We start from the raw sequence: 18,731 nt of genomic DNA on the forward strand, positions 1-18,731 counted from the left end.
TTTTTTTTTTGCTTGGGGCGGCCAGAAAGCCAGAGCCGGCCCTGATCTGACCACTGTTAAACTGAAATAGACAAGGCAGGTGAGGTAATATCTTTTATTGGACCAACTTCTATTGGTGAGAGAGACAAGCTTTCAGACTCCACTGAGCTTTTCTTCAGGTCTGGGAAAGGTACTCAGTCTGTCAGAGCTAAATACAAGGTGGAACAGATTGTTACACATAAGGAGTTAACACACGTTGCAAGAAACAATTGCCCACTTCATTTTGAATGATTTATTGAGATATGTGTAACTTTCCTGTACCTGAAGAAGAGCTCTGTGGAGCTTGAAAGCTTGTCTCTTTCACCAGCAGAAGTTGGTCCAATAAAAGATATTTCCTCACCCACCTTGTCTCTCTCATCCTGGGACTGAAACAGCTATAGCAACACCGCAAACACTATTAAACTGTCATTTTTGGACTCATGCACTTAAAAGCTCCCCATTCCTTATACAGGATTTTGCTTGAGAACTTGGACAGAGAGTGGTCCAGTGTTTAGTGGGTTTCTTTCCTACAGGTCTGTCCACTTTGAATTAGCATTTGAGTTTATGGTTGTTAAACTGACAGAAGTCTTGGTGCTGTACAGCTCCTACCTATTGGAAGAGCTGGCTATCACTCTCATGCACGTACTCCTCTGGATACAGTGGTTCTCCAGAGGCAGCTGCAGGATCCTCCCCACACTTATTTGGAAGTGGTCTGGATAGTAATTAAGTACATCAGGATAGGTGCAAATTTTATTATTCAATTCCTTTTAAAAAGCTCTAATTTAGAAGTGTTTTAGCAAAGCTGCATTGACTAATTATTTGACGTCTCTGTCTTTAGACTTCCGTCTAGCGCTGATCCAACTTCATGTATCTGCTGTCAAATCAGATAATCTGAACAAAGCTTGTGGATTGATAAGAAAAGCAGCAGCACAAGGAGCAAAAGTTGTGGCTCTGCCTGTGAGTATTGACCAAATCTCCTCAAACTACTATGCCCCACACACCCACAGAAACCTTTTTTCTTGGGCCAACCCTGCACCCAGCTACTTTGCTATGGGGTGTGAAAAATCCGCCCCCTTGAGCGACGTAGTTAAGGTGACCTAATCCCCAGTGTAGACAGAAGGATTCTCCCATCGTTGTAGCTGCAGCCTCTTGGGGAGATGGATTAACTTCAGCAATAGGAGAACCCCTCCTGTCACTGTAGTGTCCACACTTAAGCACTACAGTGGTGCAGCTGCAGCGGTTTAAGTGTAAACATAGCCTTGTATTGGTCAAGTACTAATTTCTGTCTCATTCCAGGTATGCTAAGGTACTCTGACGTAATAGAGTTAAATAATAATGAGCCTTGTTAAGTGTTAATGTCACATGTAAGAAACTTAAGCGTACAACGAAAGTTGGCTGAAACTAGGAGGTCTTCTTTACATGGGGCCAGATTCTGATCTCTATTAAACTGATTTAAATCCAGAGTAACTCCATTAACTTAAATCAATTTACTATGGATGGATAATGGTGTAGTCAAGATGAGAACCTGGACCTTTTTGTCCTTTTTCTTTTCTGTTTTTCTTTTTGTTACTCTGCTACTTCTGCTGGTGCAGCAGCAGAGAGGTAAGGTGATTCTCCAACAGAAGAATATTTCTACACCGGTGGGAGAACATGGGATTCCCATGATTCTGTGTCACATTCCCTTTTGCTCCTCTCTCCAAATGCACGCTCAGAATGAAGAAGTAAAACCAAATGGATTCAGATCTTTCCTGTGGCTCCTTAGTTGCAGAATTTCCTGGTCCTAACATTCATACAAAAAATGCCTTTTAGAACATGAGAGCTGTGTTTTTGCTCCCAGGAAGAATATACAGTTGAAAATAGGTTTTGAGATTTGCATCCAGCTAGTGAAATGTGTTCTGATCCAGATATTTCACCTTCCTATGCTTGAACTCTTTTTTTTTTCTTATTGATCTAATGGCTCCTGATCTTTCTAATTTGTATCTTCTTACCCGTTCTTTTGTCTTCTTTTGTTCTTCACCTAAGGCCATGTCTATGTGTACAGCTGCGCCGCTGCAGCACATCTGGTGAAGACGCTCGGTGCCATGGGGGAGAGCTCTCCCATCGGCATAAAAAAACCCATCTCTTTGAGCGGCAGAAGCTATGTCAGTAGGAGAAGCTCTCCCATTGACATAGCGCTGTTCACACGAGCCTTTATGTCAGTGTAACGTATGTTGCTCGGGGCGTGATTTATTCACAGCTCTGGTCGTCATAAGTTATGCCGACATAGGCTATATCCATACTACAGCCTAAGTGACTGCACTTGCAGAGATGACTTTTCTAATGCATCTATGAGCTTTTTTCTCTTACAAAGCCTATTTGTTAATCCTCTGCTGTGCAATGCATGACTCAACAGTACAAAGTTCTTGGCAGAGTGGACTCTAAATCTAACTTTTTAATTATTGGGAGAGTAAGTGTTACAGGCAAATTTCCCTGCTCAGTTGTGCCAATGCAGCTCTCACATAACAAATATGACCTTTGATTTTGCTGTACTTGGCCTCCTACACTGAGATTGCCAATTGTTTGCTAGTTTTGCATGTGTGCAAATGCCAAGACCACCAGATGAATTTCTTTAAAATGAATGTGTAAGAGAGAATAGCTCTCTGTGGGCTTGTCTTCCTCTACAGCGCTGTAGCAGTGTAGCTACATTGGTGCAGCTGCACTGCTATAGCACTGTACGTGAAGATGCTACTACGTTGACGGGAGAGCATCTTCCATCGACGTAGTTAATCCACCTCCCCAAAAGGCAGTAGCTGTGTCGATGAAAGAAGCTCTCCTGTCCACATACCGCTGTCTATATGCGGGGGTTAGGTCAGTATAACTATGTCGCTCAAGGGTGTGGATTTTTCACACTCCTGAACAACATAATCATACCAATATAGATCTGTAGTGTAGATCTGGCCTTAATTGCTCATCAGTTGTCTGACAAGCTCAAAGCATTGTACAAATGTAATTGAATTAAGCCTCACAGTACCACTGGGAAGTAGGCAAGATGTATTATCTCCCCTCCCCCCCCCCTTTTTTTTCTTCACAGGTGGGGAAACTGGAGAGCTGAAGGGACTGTCTCAGGTTCACATAGTAATTCTGTGCAGAGGTGGGCAGGGAACTGATGGCTGACTCCCAGTCTCGTGCTTACACAGCAAGACCACTTTCATCAGTCCTACACCCCTTCTAGTGGACTTTAGTGCTGTATTGGGCAAATAGTATTTAACAGTTTGCTTTGGAAGGCCTAGAGGAAGGAAAAACACCTTAGAAAATAACTTGTGTTTGAAAATAACTCTTTAGAACATGGGCTATGCACAGCCACAGATTCCACAGTGCTGATGGGGTCTTCAACCATAACTTTTCAAACCAGCCATGGGGGGGGACCAGATAGCTCAGCGTAACAGTAACCGGAGATGGATATTTCAACTCAAGGATGCTGATTCAAATTGTTACCAGATTGGTAAATAAGCAAAAATTGTTACCATCTGTTTGACCTTTGTTAAATGAGCTGGTGATATCTCTTCAGTTTCCAGTGCAAAATTGTTCACATTAAACGACTATCAGAGTTGGTGCCAATTGTTAGTCTTCCTCTGGCCTGTCTATTAGCTTATGAGTAACCTCATAGGTTCTCAGATACTATGTTGATGAGGGCCATTTAAGTACCTAGATAGAGAGGTTTCAAAGGCCACACCTTCCAGGGGTGCTTTCAGATTTTAATTTTGTTTCTTTGTTTTCCACTTCTAGGAATGCTTTAACTCTCCTTATGGTACTAAATATTTTGCTGAATATGCAGAGAAAATCCCTGGAGAATCCACACAGAAGCTCTCAGAAGTTGCAAAAGAGTGTGGCATCTACCTCATTGGAGGTAGCTTTTTTGTTAGTGTTTGTCTTCTGAGTTTAAATTCAGGTCTTAATTTGGGAGCAGCACAAGCATTGTTTGCGTATTTGTGTAGCTGGATCGTCACTATATGTAACCGTTGGAAATCTGTCTTCTCTTCCTAATAAAGGATCCATTCCAGAGGAGGATGCTGGGAAGTTGTATAACACATGTGCTGTTTTTGGACCGGATGGTGCTATGTTGGCTAAGCACAGAAAGGTGAGAAAAGATAGAGGCATTTAGTTATCAGTGGGTTTCTCTTGATGTGGCTGTGACTGATATTTGGCTGTGTTGTGCAGAAGTGATAGCAGTCTACATCTAGGTTTCTAATAGGAACCCACCATCCACAGATTTCAAAATTGAATCTGAGGAACAAAAGAGGTGGTAGTTATGAGAATATGTTGTGCTATAGTTTCGTCCTTATATATAATGTAGGATCTGAGGATCTAAAAGAACTTTAAAGGGGGGATGGGTAATATTATTTGTTTTACAGATGAGGTAGGTGAGGGGCAGAAAGGTTAATTAGCTTGCCCAGTGTGCCATGGCAAATCAGTGTTGGAACTGGGGTTCACACTGACGTCAATGGCAAAATTTCCATTGATTTCAGTTGGGTCAGGATTTTACCGTATGTCTCCTGCCTCTCGTTCCATTGCTCTGTCTACAAACCCATGCTGTCACTATAACTATTTGTTGTAAATACATTTTTGGATTAATTTAGCTTTTTTGTGTTCATAGAAGTTTGGATTTTTATGTTCTTCTTCACTATTTGGTGAACAATTACAAAGAGTTTGTCAACAAATTTAATCTGCTGGGTTGTTCACAAGCTGTTTGCTTCCGCTCTCTGCTGTCTGTGGTGAGCGATGGGTCACCCAAGTCATACTTGTGTATTGTCTGCTCCCTGATTGGATGGTAGAAACTTTCTATACAGGACAATAGCAAATAATAGATCCCCTTGCTTGCACACAGACACCCCAGCTCCCATGAGAATACACGTGTTTGTCTGAAAAGCACCCGTTGACCAAACACTTGTGTGAAGAATATCATTTTCTTATGAATAGTGAATAACAAGAGGCGCGCAAACATTGTCACACTGAACAGTAATTCAGAACCTGCTTGAATAAGGCTCTATTCAGCTAGGTCTAGAATTCAGCCTCTCACCTATTTTGTAACCCAATACAACATAACTGCTGCACTTGGGCTACCTTGTTAGATGATGTCACTTTAAAGTTATTTTCTTATCTTCATTATTTTCAGGTGTTGGGAATGTTTGTACAGTTGGATTTGTACTGGGCCATTATTTTTTAATTAATTAATATTAGTGTAGCAAAGCACCAAGAGGCCCACCTCAAGGTTGGACCACCCCCACTTTTGCTAGGTAGAGGCAGAGCCGGTCTAAGCTTTTTGGGGCAAAATTGCCAGTCCTGCAATCACTTGTGCATGTGACTAGTCAGAATGAGTTTGGTGGAACTTCTTGACTGTGGAAAGTCACTTGCCTGGGTAAGTTTGCAGGATTGGGGTTAAGACCATGTTATCAGAAAGATAATTATCCTTCTCTTTGAACTAAGCTCTCAGATTTTACTTACAACTTCAACGTCAGGGTAATTTAAATGTCTTTTAATATGTACATATTCCTTTGTAAGGTAGCTCATCTAATCTAGACTAGTATAAATGAGTGAGGACAGAAACTAGTAAGGATAGTTAAATAGAGGAACAGGTTGCCTAGGGAGGTTATGGAATCCCCATCTTTGAAGATTTTTAAGAATAAGTTAGACATACACTTGTCAGGGATGGCCTAGGTCAGCGGTTCTCAAACTGTGGGTCGGGACCCCAAACTGGGTCCCAACCCCCTTTGAATGAGGTCACCAGGACTGGCTTAGACTTGCTGGGGTCCGGGGCTGAAGCCCGAGCCCCACTGCCCAGGGCCAAAGCTTGAGGGCTTCTGCCCTGGGTGGTGGGGCTCAGGTTGCAGGCCCCCTGCCTGGGGCTGAAGCCCTTGAGCTTCAGCTTTGGCCCCCCTGTCTGGAGCGGTGGGGCTCAGACTTCCCTCCCCACCCGTGGCAGTGGGGCTCAGGTGGGCTCAGGCTTCAGTCCCCCCTCCTGGGGTCGTGTAGTAATTTTTGTTGTGAGAAGGGGGTCGTGGTGCAATGAAGTTTGAGAACCCCTGGCCTAGGTATAATTAATCCTGCCTCAGCATGGAGGGATGGACTAGATGGCCTGTTGATGTCCCTTCTAGCCCTCCATTTCTATGATGAACAGAGTATATAAAATCCTACTGCTATTTCTGAATGACTCTTTTCATGAACAAGTTAGAGAGCCCCAATAGGAGTTCTTTATTATTCGTTATGTCTTTAGCTAGTTTTACATAGTTTCTATTACTGCATCACACCAAAGACTTTTCATTTTATCTAGTAAGCAGTATAAAAAATGGGCATATGGATTAATTGGTGCACATTATTTAAAAGGCACAACTATTCTTTCAAATAGTTTAGGAAACTTATACACAAATCCAGGACAGGCTTTTGAGTTAAAAAATCTTGCCACAGTCCCAAAATACTAATTACATCTAAAAGAATATTTGATTGTGATTCTGATAAGGCACTGGTCTAGGATAATAAAATAGGTCAGAGCAGTGGTTCTCAACCAGGGATACGTGTACCCCTGGAGGTATGCAGAGGTCTTACAGGGGATACTTCAACTCCTCTAGATATTTGCCTAGTTTTACAACAGGCTACATAAAAAGCACTAGCGAAGTCGGTACCAACTAAAATTTCATGCAATGACTTGTTTATACTGCTCTATATACTATATGCTGAAATGTAAGTACAATATTTATATTCCAATTGATTTATTTTATAATTATATGGTAAACATGAGAAAATAAGCAATTTTTCAGTAATAGAGTGCTATGACGCTTTTGTAAGCAAGTAGATTTTAAGGGAGGTGAAGCTTGGGGGTACACAAGAGAAATCAGAATCCTGAAAGGAGTACAGTAGTCTGGAAAGTTTGAGAGCCACTGGGCTAGAGGATCCATAAGTTTAACATAGGCTCATACACAGTAGGGAGAAATCCTTGTTAATATCATTGTGCTGAATAATTTGTAAGGAGTGTCTTGCGTTATTTTTGAAACAGATTCATTTATTTGACATTAACGTTCCTGGGAAAATCCGGTTCCAGGAGTCAGAAACTCTGAGCCCAGGGGACAGTTTCTCCATGTTTGATACTCGTGAGTATAAGAGAATCAGTTATCTTTCTAATGGGCCCTAATAAAATGACAGCAACCGCCATCTTGACATTGTTTTTTCCACAGTAGTAGCATTTATGTCAAAGCGTGCTACGCATTTGACAAACAGAGGAAGTTAGAGAGTGCATTTTTCAAAAGCACCAAAGTCCTGTTATCAAGTGAAGGAGCCTATCTCATTGGGAGTCAATGGCTCCTAAATCTCCCAGACATTTCTTGAAAAGTTTACCCATAGTCAAATCTATGATTTAAAAAGACAAAGACAGAGTGTGGTGGAAAGAGATGCAACATCCAAACAAAATGATCTGGGCAGCGATAGACATGTATCACGTTGGTTCCATTCATTAAAGATGATGGTTGTAAGTTTGTATAACTAGAAGTCTTATACTTTAGTCAAACAAAAGGGTGAATTCTATTTTTGTAGGGCCTGGTTTGGAGTGTTGCACGTCCCATGATCTGTATTTATAAATAGCAGTGGTATCTCACAGGAGTGATGTTGGTTTTGTGGAGCCCTGGCTTTGCTCTTGTGGTTTGGAGTTCTGGTTCCATAATTCCCAGCTGCCTGTTCACAGATGGTGCCTAGGCTGCTGTAAGATTTCCTCTCCAACTAGAATGGAAAGAATGGGAAAAGCAATTACTGAAGCAGCTTTTTTGTGAGGGTTCAGTATTCCCATAGCACATACTGGCAGTTCTCAAAATTCGTTTGAACAATGGACTCATTTTATTTAGGTCATTTATATGAGGCTCATTACACCCAAAAGTTGGCTTGGAAAAGAATAAACAAAGTGTTGAACTAGACCTGACAAATTATATCCTATGAGGATGGCATGGTAGCGGAGATTTCAAATTTTCGGCTAACCATAGCAGAATGTCCCATGTGATTTGTTTTATATCCACTCCCAAGATGACTTGCTCCCTTAAGTGACGCTTGCACTTGCTATAATCCCCACCAAAATTACCATGTCCCATTAACTGAGCTCTCTCCAAATTATCTAATATCCCTTGGGCTGTGGTCATCTCCTTCTTGCAACAAGATGGTTGTGTATGGGAGAAATCTCTTAGCAACAACTGTGTTGTTATCTCAGTGCATGTAGTTTGTGGTTTTTCTTTCCCATCTGTGTGCTTCATTGAGAAGTTGATCAGGAATTTTCGAGAAGATACCTATAAAACCAGACAAAGACATAACATGACAAGCTTTTAGAGGATATAGCTGCTTGATAAGGGAGTTGTGACAGGGACCTCTTTCTACTCCATAAAATAACTAACAATATCCACATTTAAAAAAAGAAAATTCTCAGACTGGTGCACTTTCCTGGGTAACACTAGCTGAAATTCACTGCAGGTACAGTGGTTGCAGAGAAGAAAGCACATGTCTAAAATCAGTGCTTGTTTCTTGTGGTGGAAAGTATTGTACAAGAGCTTTCACGATTGGTGGCTGGAGACGTGAGATTCCCTTCCTGCATTCAGCATGACAGTGACTTCTGCTTTGTCTCTCTTCTGTTTTGGGAACAGCATACTGTAAAGTGGGACTGGGGATCTGCTATGACATCCGATTTGCTGAGCTTGCTCAAATCTACACACAGAAAGGTGAGGATGTGTTGCTAAATAAACTTGTCCAGACTTTGTACAACGGGGACTTGCCATTAATTGAGAGGTGACCCATCCATACAGAACTGCTTCAGAAAAAGTGCTTCTTGCTTTTCAATCCACAGCTGCATACATGTGGTCAGACCCCATGATTATCCACAAACTGCATAGATAGCATCAGGAATAGAGCTCATGAGCTTCTGGTCCAAAAGTACAGCTATCTGCTTGGCTAGTCAAAGGAGCAGCGCCTCTCATTGAGACAGTAGGGAGGTGCTGGTCCTACATGACTAGATCAGAATATCAAAGTCTGATGCATGCACCTGTTCCTGTGAGCCAGTGCACGAAAGTATTCCCTGTGGTTTACTTGGTATAAGTGCGTATACATACCCTTTGTGGAGGTTCTGCATATTCTAACCAGTTATGGATACTGATGTCTTTTTAAGTAAATACATTCAAAGAAACTCCCTCCCCCCCGGCCCTTAATCCCAGCCACGCAGTTTTTTCCCCCGGCTATGTGCCAGGATTGATTCCCAGGCACTCAGCTACTGGGGAGGATGGAAAGTTCCTGGCTTAGGGGAAGCAGGGCAAATCAGGACTCTTAGGGGGAATTGGTCCTGCTTTACCTCCCCACATGCTGCAAACCACCCTCCAAAAGCCAGATTGGGGGAAGGGGAGTGAAAGGACTGCATGACTCATGACATAAAAGGGATGATGCAGATCTTCATAGCCTCTCTTCCCTTTCTTGCATGCTTTGATGAGCAGTGAAATAGTTAATAACGTTGCCATTTTAAAATGTCAGTATTGGGTTTCAGAATCATCGACCCGTTGAGATAAATCAGGCAGTTCATGTCTCCCGGCTGTCGCTTTAGGCTGTCTGCAGAGTCCAAGCATCTGATAATATTTGCTGCACAATGTGAAGGTTTTCTTCACAACCATAAGGGGAAGAGACTTGCTCCTCTTTAAGGGAGAGCTTAGATTCTGGAGCACAAGATGGCAGCTGTGACAGAAAGATACCAGTTCACTGAGTCACAGTGAACTGGACCAATTCCTCCCTGGCCTGTCTTTTGAAAGGGGTGTGGAGGAAACAGGTCACATGAAGAGGTGACTATAAAGAGGAATAGTCCTGGATCTTGAGGTTGCCAGGGAGGGGAGGCACTGAGTTAGTTGAGAGGGCCCCATACAGGAAATCTGAAGATGACTATATTCTATCCTTGGAGGAAGGCACATCTGTGATAATATCTGGGGAGTGCTCCCAGAGAATGATAGACAGCAAGTCTGCTGCCAGGCAGCTATGAAGAGCCAATACCCCCTACACTTCCCCACCGTCACATGGCTTGTCCTGTCCTTAATTAGACTCATGCAACTTACAAACTTTAGACAATGTAGAAGTTAAAGGCCAGTGACCTACAAAGCCACCACGCTCTTTGACACAACTTACCTGATTGACTGTGTGTATTTCAGCAGTGCAGAGATACTGCAGCTCTGAACTGCGATAACCATGCTTCCCCCATGACAACTTCTTTTGTTATCTTATAATACTGAGGCATTCTTTTTTAACTAAGGTTGCCAGCTGCTAGTGTATCCAGGGGCTTTTAATATGACAACTGGACCAGCCCACTGGGAACTGCTGCAAAGAGGACGGTAAGGACTAAGTAACAGCCTTTCCCTCCTCCTCCTGAAAGGGATTTTAGCTTGTTGAACTGACTCAGAATTTTCTTTTTAAACTGGGCTTTGGTGTCAGGATAGAAAGAATCATGTAACTCCCTTATATCTTATAGGCCATACACAGCACCAAATAATTCCCACCATCAATAGGAAAACTCTAATACTTCAGTCGTGATATAAACACCTTTGTGCCAATCTCTCAGATACCAAGCTCTGAGAAAGCACTTTTCATCTGTACACCTCTGAGTGCTTTATACAGAGAGGTAACACAGATGGGGAAGCTTGAGGCACTGAGAGGGAGAAGGGGGTTCATTCTAAGAGTTGCTCGCTGTGATTTTTCCCAAGATCTTGCTGAGTCAGTGAAAGTCAAGAATAGAACCTGTATCTCCTGAATCCCAGCACTGCTTAGTCACTTAGTTGGCATGTTGGCTCCTCTGTTACTGTCTAGATCCTGAAATGTAGGCAGTGGTTGTGATTCAGACTGAGTGTGATTCAACCAGCCATCCCTATTGAGCAAAGGACTTAAATTGGCATTAATGGGAGCTTAAATGCTTTGGACCATTAAATCTGGTCCACTTGGCATATAGAGATTCCTCCTTTCCTGAGTCTCTGGATTTTTGCCTTGCTGACCTTCACATTATTTATGGGTTTGACTATTTTGAATCTCCTAAAATGCAGCAAGATGGAAAATCCAGGTCACCTCTTTGGCATAATTTTTCCTTCCCTTCTGTTTATTGTTTTTCTCAAATGCAGCTAATCTGCGGTGTACAAAGATGTGGACAGTAATTTTTTTCTTGTCCTTCTTTGAATGCAGAGCGGTTGATAACCAAGTCTACGTGGCTACTGCATCTCCTGCTAGGGATGAGAAAGCATCTTACGTTGCCTGGGGACACAGCACTGTAGTAAACCCATGGTAAATGGAGAAGAATACCTGAATTTTTCTGCTAACCAAACTTTAAGGGACACTGTCACGCTTCTGTCTGAAAATGTTTCTACCTACTCTTAAAAGTATCACCTAAAATTCCTTCAACTGAAAATGAGAGACAGTTCTCTACTCTATTTTTACAATTAACTTTATGCATCTGACAGCACCTTATGTTTAGCCACTTTGCTCTTTGTGTGGGTTTTTCACATAGCAAAAAGGAACAGAGAACTTTAGATAAAATGTGATTGTAAAAACACAGAAATTGTTTGAATAATTCAGAGGTAGGTGTAGCAACTGGGATTACTTCACCACTTAAAAAAAAAAATAGGGTGGATTTCAAGTTGTTTTAGTGCCCAGCTAAGGAAAATCTCCTTTCATTAGCTTAGTTCCTTAAGCTAATACCCAGCAGAATTGTAAAATAGCCATTAAAGGGGGATAGTAAGAATATTTAACTTCCTGTGGGCTTGTGTATCCCCTTTCTAACAAAGGGAAAATGTAACTTGGCTGTCAGTGAAAGTGCAACAAAAAGACTAACAAAAATAAAATTACTGCTCGGTAGAAATATTTTAAAGCTTAAGGGAAGCAAACCTTTTACTGCAATGAGATCATGGCTGCTTGGACCAAACAAACTGGGTTTGGGTGAATGATCAAGATCCAAATAACAAATAAGTTTAAAGTTTTCCTCTGAATATAACTGGAGCTGCAGTTGGCACTCTGAAAGCTTTTTACCTGGATTAAAAACTAATCCCAGTGTATTGAACTCTGCATCATCAACTCTCTAACTAGCTTGATATTTTTAATTTTGTTTAAAGATCAGAGATAAAGATCCAGTTAAAAAACAATTGAGTATATACCATAGTCTTGGGAAGGATAAAACAATATATTCAAGTTGAGTATCTCATCACATTCCACAAGATATCTACTCATTTACGTGACACTTACCAGAATTATCTGTATAAGAGAGAGTATTAAAAACCAAACCACCATTCAGAAAAGTCAGTGTATTATGTGGTTAATTCCAAAGCTGAATCACCTTGGAAGTTGTCTGCTAGAAACTCCTTAACTAGAACTTTACAAGGCTTTGGCATCATAATCGAAGAATAAAACGAACTTGATCTTTGAGACAGAATTAGCGGGGCATAGACCAGATAGGTCAGAGTGTATTCCATAAGCAGCAGTAATTTTCATCCATGAGCCTGAGTAGCTTTGGATAAATCAGGAAAAATATGTAACCAAGAACCTTTCTAGGCAATAATTACCTTTTTTCTTCCAAATAATTAACTCCATTCATGTTACTCATCAGCTAGAAAACTGCATTCTAAGTTCTCGTGTAAAGCTCAAACCTGTTTATCTTATTGTTGGTGCCTTAGCCCTTTCACTTAGCAAATAGTAATGCCATTGCAGCGAACAGCAGAGATGGTGAAAAAGAAGTGTGTAGGCTCAATAATGTTTGTTTGTTAATCCTGACTTTAAAATAGACCCCTCTATGCCTGCCTGGTTCCTTGCAATAACACACGAGTAGAATCTGAGATGGGAAGGACTTACTAGCTAGTCAACCCCCAGCATGTGCAGTATGCTGGAGAATATCTGATGCTAAACTGATCCTACAGATAAACTTTGCCTGTGCAGCAAAGACATTTTTTTCTCCATATAAAGTACTTTTAGATTTATAGATTCAATGCTGGTTTGTCTACAGAGGATCACCTCTTAACGAGCTATGTACAGCCGTATATCTACTAGAGAACTTGAACCTTTGAAATGTGAACTCTTTTTTACTTCAAGTTGAAGTGGTGCAATGCATTCATGCTAGCCGTCCTGGTTTGCTGCAGTACTCGCACGCATCCATCCACTTCACTCTGTTGCAATAGTGTGTTCTTCTAAGTGCCTATCCTGCAGCTCCTTAAAGTGGTGGATTGTGGGAGATTGCTTAGGGTATTGTGCCATGTCCAGGAGGCTTCTGGGAGAGGGAGATCAAAAACCTGCTGTCTGCTCTGCACTGTAATGGTGCAGAATGACACAGTGAGGAATGCAGGAGTGCTGAGACCTACTCAGGGCAAGTGTTAATCATCAAAGTGCTGATACAATTATGGAGGGGAATCTAATGAGGTGTAATCTTCATAAAGCAGTGCCATTCCAGAATGACTTCCAACGTGTGTATTATGCTTGCTGATTTTTAAAAAAATCTTCTGATTCAGTTTCTCAATCTTATTATTTAGATTCATTTTACACCTTTCTTAGTTAAAACCAAGTGCCCGTGGTGTGCTAGAATCGGAAAGTGCTGTACGGTATGGGAAACGTTCTACTTTTCAGGCTCCCTCAGTCCCAAGAGAACTCGTGGGTGTGACCGTGACCTTGTCGCTTAGATTAACTCTTAGATTGTATACTAGCGGGGGCAGGGACCATCTTTTTGTTCTCAGTTTGTACAACACCCAGCACAATGGGGTCTGGGTCCCCGGCGGGCTCCTAGGTGCCCCTGCAGTACAAATACTAAATAAATACTGTTTCATTTTGCAGGGGGGAAGTCATAGCCAAAGCTGGCACTGAGGAAACCGTTATCTACACAGATATAGGTAAGCCAGTCCCCACCAAAAAAAGAGGAAAAGAGAAACTGGAGTCCATGAGGCTAAACCACAGGTCCCCAAACTATGGGGTGCGCCCCCCTAGGGGGCACTGAGGGGGCCTGGGCCAGCCGCCACAGGGGGCAGGGAGGGAGTGCCACCTTGCTCAGCTCCTGGCCCCGGCTGCCGACCCTCCACCCAGGATCCCAGCCTCAGCCCCCTTACTCCTGTCTGCGTCCCCCCTCTCAGAGCAGTGGCCCCACAGAATGCAGGGTGGGTGTGTGGACATGAGGTAAAAAGTTTGGGGACCACTGGACTAAGCAGACCAAAACCCTCTGTAAGCTGGGCATCCTTGGGCTCATCTGACCATGTGCACTTAGATGTGGTATGTTCAAGTTTTATTTTCCTGTTTTTAAAGACATTCTAGTGAAAGGTGAGAGCCTCATGGCTAGCCCTCAGCTTCAGAAACTGAAGGCTTCTAGTCATTCACAGAAACCAGTATAACACGGGTAACAGCAATGCCAGACCCTGCAGATCTGCCACACCGACCTGGAAGGCTCTCCTCTAGGGGCATAGGGAGTTCAGTCTCCATGAGCCATTCAGTCCTTAGCCTCTCTGCCGAGACCACCACCTATGGTGCCTAGCCTTCTCTGTGCCTGCCGGGGGGACAGCTCTGCAACTCGACAGGCAATACAAGCACTCCCCACTAGGCCTAATTAGGCCCTGCTATCTCTCTACAAGTTGGGGATAGGCACCCTCAGGCCCTCTGACTGTCTCCCTGGAGCGTCCAGCCCTATTCCACTGGACACTCGCAGTATTCAGCTTCGCTACTTCCAAAGAAGCAGTGTACCCCAACTTATCAGTTACGGCTCCGCTCACCGCTCTGCTTAACACACAGCACTTGTGTTTATAGTGAAAACAAGTAAAAGTTTATTTAATGAAGTATAGTGTGGAGCACTGCGATTCAAGTGGCAGCAAGTTAGAAGTATTGGAAACAAATGGCTGCAGAGAAAAATCCTAACACAGATTCTAGAACCTAGACTTACTTAACTGGAGACTTTCCTGTCTTCTTCGAGAGAGCAAAGTTCACCCAAAGTCCTTCCAGCATTTTACAGACTGGGTTGGTTTGTGATCTTCCATTCGTGATACAAATCACACTGTCCATCTGCCGCCTCGGTGAAGGATCCAGCATGTCTGTTTGCACCCCAGACATATCAGAACAATCCATTGCCCTTACTGGTAAACTGGATCTCCCTCCCCCCCCCCCCCCCCCCTATTTTGTAAATTTCCTCCCTTGAAGATTTCACAGTCTCTTGATTAGCATTTGGCTCAGTATGCAAACAGGCATCCACTGTGAGACTTATGTTGCTCAATACATACTTGACCAGCAAGAGGAACAAGCATCCATTACCCCTTGCTTGAAAGGAACCTGTCCTAGATATGTCACCGCCTGGTTACCTGCCTTCCGAATGTAATTTTTAATATAGACACAACTCCTTAAGTATTATCTGTCCATGCCTTTTGCAATGATTATGATGGCTACTGGCTCTGAGTGGAAACCTCACGGGCCATTTTTTAGTGAATTATGCTGCATATATCTGACCCCGGGGACCTCTGTGAAACTCTCTGCATCCTGTGCCGTCTGCCAGTTGGCACCAAGAGATTTTTGGGTCACAGCGTCACTTGTGGCGATAGTTTTTTGTCATCTAACCATTGACCAGCCACAGAAATGCACAGGCCCAGATTGGTCAAACCCATTCAGACAAGTTCCTCTTCACGTGACTTGTACAAGTCACATCACGTACATATCTCCTGCCCTGCATAAGCATCAGGCTCTGTCTTCATGCATGCAACTCAGGTACACACAAATGCATGCAAGTTTGAAAATCTCACTAATCCTTTTTCAGTTCCTCCAGCTCTGTACAGTCTCTTTCTCGTGGATCTTTGCATACAAAGTGGTGCACATGCTTTTTTCCAAGCATCAGCTGGAGTTTGTCTAAACTATTTAACTTTTCACTTTTTACAGACCTGAAGAAGCTTGCAGAAGTCCGCCAGCAAATCTCCATTCATACTCAAAAGCGCTCAGATCTTTACAGCGTAGAGGCAAAGAGAGAGTGAGGCTTAATGCATACAGCTCCATGCTCTTCAAAACTCAGATCAAGAGCCGCTCTTTTGACATTTGCTTGTGTCATCAGACAGAACAAGACAGTAAAATAATAATTTTCACAAGCTACTGCTGACCTTGCATCCAATACCATACAGTTAAGCAAAAAAAGCACATGCTGGTATAATTCTGAAATGAACCCTAAGTGAAGCTGAACAGAGGTGGCTTGTGAGCTGGCTTTTATCTCCTTTCATACTTTAGCTATTTCATGGCACTTTACAAAGCCATGAGTTAACTGCTGGGGCAGTTTTGCCTGCAGCTTTTGAACACTGAACCTTGTCTAGCTGAGGAGGAATGCTGGCCAGGACCCTGCACTTTCTGAAAAGTGCCATGAGACTTTTAGTTTCTACCCAAACAATTATTGAAGGTTTAGTATCTCGACTGTATTGGATAGAGTGAGTCCTGCTGTGAGGCTTGAACCCACTGCCGTGTGGTCCAGAGGTACGGCTAACACCGCCCCACTGACATATACTGAAGTTATATTTTCTGTATGCAATTATGTAAAATTGAAGGTGTTTCTACTGTGCCCGTCATATCTAGGCATCAAATTAATGACGACTTTTCTTCTTCCTTTCTGCCCTGTGCATCCCAGCCCGGGCATAGAAGATGCATTTCTACTCCCATTTGCTGCTCCTTGCAGTTCTCTAGCACTTGCCTCTGTCTTCCTGCCTCAGGTTCCCTCTGGAGCCTATTGATGTCAGCCCTTAACTGGCTGCAGAGGAGGGGGAGCTGGGCGAAGGCTGCCATTTTATGCAGGATCCTTGCAACTGTGTTCAGCATCAGTATCTACCAAGTTAATTTTTACACTGTTCTTTATATTAAACACACTATTATTCTTAGTCTGGTGCTTGTGTTCAATGCAACAAGAGGAGCCGGTGTGGATTCTTCTGCAAGCTATAACCTAGTGGTGGTGGTACAGCATCCTTTTGACAGGCTATAAGAAAATCCAGTTAAACAAGACTGATTTGAGATGGCTCCTGGAATATTTTATCACCTTACAATGTACAAATAAAGCACCAATCAGTGGCCCTAATAGAGGGTGTGATCCTGCTTCCCCTCTGAGTGTGAAATTCCCTCTCTCATGGGGGGTGGGGGGGGATTGCATGATTGGGAGTGTTTTAAATTGCAGATAATTAAAGCAAAACTACTATGTAAACAAGTGTCAGGGTAGCAATTCTGGAAAAGATAGTGGAAAATCTGTAATAACTCCCCTGAAGAATGTGGGATACCAAGGCTGAGAAAGGAGGCCATCACACACATTCCCCCTTATATTTGCTTTGGTCTCCCTGACTTCTGGAGTTCTCTGGACAATCTAGACCCATTCCCTTTTCACTTTAGTAGCTACTTCTCAAGTTTGTAAGGAGCCCAAACTTTTTTATGTAAAAGTTTTTTAAAATGTAGTAGATCAGTAGTTTGTCACCATTAGCTCATCTAACAAGCTACTCTTCCTCTTCACTGCTGTAAACATTGAACTCACTCTTAGCATTTACACAAGTCATTCAGTTTAATTTCTAATTGAGCCTGAGTTAGTTTTGTAACTAAAGCCAGACTCCAGTCAGTGTAAACATACTAAAAGTGAGGGGCCAAATTCTGCCCTGTGATACCAAGGAACAGCTAGACTATCTGCAATGGAATAATTCCAGATCTAGAGTAGTGCTAGAAAGGTTTTAGACCATTATGTCTTGCATGTAGAGTATAAGCTAACTACGGTGCAATTCCTGGCTTTGGCAGCTGGTGCTGCAACTTCAGTGATGTGGAATTCCTTTTCTTTGTATGTCAGGACTGTATGTGCACAGACTGTACAGTACTATCTAAAGTGGCTTTTTCTAATTGTTAATTATGCCTCCTGCTATTTGGAACTGAATCATTTGCAAGCAGAAGAGGTGGTTAGAAAGGTACCTTCTGCTGAGGAGCTTTTGGAAACAGGCCTATTGCTGGAATTTGTTTTCTAAAGGGGAAAAAAAAATTACTACTCTTCAGCAATATGGGCCTACGTTTGAGACACACTGAGCACCTGCAGCTCCCTCTGAAGACTACTGAACAGGTGTTTGCTGTACTAGCCATCGGGGTAGAGATGAGGCCTACTAGCTGTAGAGGATCCTTCATTTCTTCACTGTTCCCCTCAGTGAAATGAGTGACAAATTTTGGTAACATGCTTCATCATGACAAACTGGCAATTTAAGTGGCTAAAATACCTTTGCAATAAAACAATGTCTTTTCTGCTACCAACTCTGAGCCTAAGAGACAGTGTTTTCCAATGTCCAGGGTTTACAGTAGCCTCTCTCTCAAAAAAAGCACCATAACAGTAGCTTCACTTTACAAGGCCCTTCTAATAGCAATCACAGCAGCTCGCTTCTCAAATACAAAAATCGAGTTGTTTCAGCACCTTGTTTTCACTAAGTATACACACTGCATAAGAATTCCCCAAACCAGACTATAAGATGAAATGAAGATTTATTAGTTGAAAAATATAAAAGATTTAGCAAACAATGTACCATTTTGAGTCTAGTTTAATATAAATTTCTGCAAGGCGCCACCCCCCAAGCCTCCCCTGTCTTAGATTGCTGTCTGCCACCCTCAGCATGATGAAAACCCAGGTCAGCATATATGACTTATAAAACACATCAGCCATTTGTTTAATTTTTAAACTAGTGTCTCATAGAAGGATAAGGTTTTGG

The 18,731-nt window shown here is 42.5% G+C and overlaps 1 protein-coding gene across 1 annotated transcript in view; it reads left to right on the forward strand.

Moving 5' to 3' along the window:
• NIT2 (nitrilase family member 2) overlaps positions 1-17,103 on the forward strand; it is a 20,507-nt gene extending 3,404 nt beyond the window's left edge. The window contains exons 2-10 of the mRNA XM_026659027.1: positions 857-975; positions 3,784-3,904; positions 4,047-4,135; positions 7,046-7,139; positions 8,667-8,741; positions 10,304-10,382; positions 11,221-11,319; positions 13,846-13,901; positions 15,916-17,103. Coding sequence (XP_026514812.1) covers positions 857-975; positions 3,784-3,904; positions 4,047-4,135; positions 7,046-7,139; positions 8,667-8,741; positions 10,304-10,382; positions 11,221-11,319; positions 13,846-13,901; positions 15,916-16,007 — 824 coding nt within the window. The 3' untranslated portion in view covers positions 16,008-17,103. The remainder of the gene's footprint in view (positions 1-856; positions 976-3,783; positions 3,905-4,046; positions 4,136-7,045; positions 7,140-8,666; positions 8,742-10,303; positions 10,383-11,220; positions 11,320-13,845; positions 13,902-15,915) is intronic.
• Positions 17,104-18,731: the final 1,628 nt, after the last annotated feature.

This window comes from Terrapene carolina, unplaced genomic scaffold (assembly GCF_002925995.2).
Source record: "Terrapene carolina triunguis isolate 2854851 unplaced genomic scaffold, T_m_triunguis-2.0 Scaffold558, whole genome shotgun sequence".
NCBI lineage: Eukaryota > Metazoa > Chordata > Testudines > Emydidae > Terrapene > Terrapene triunguis.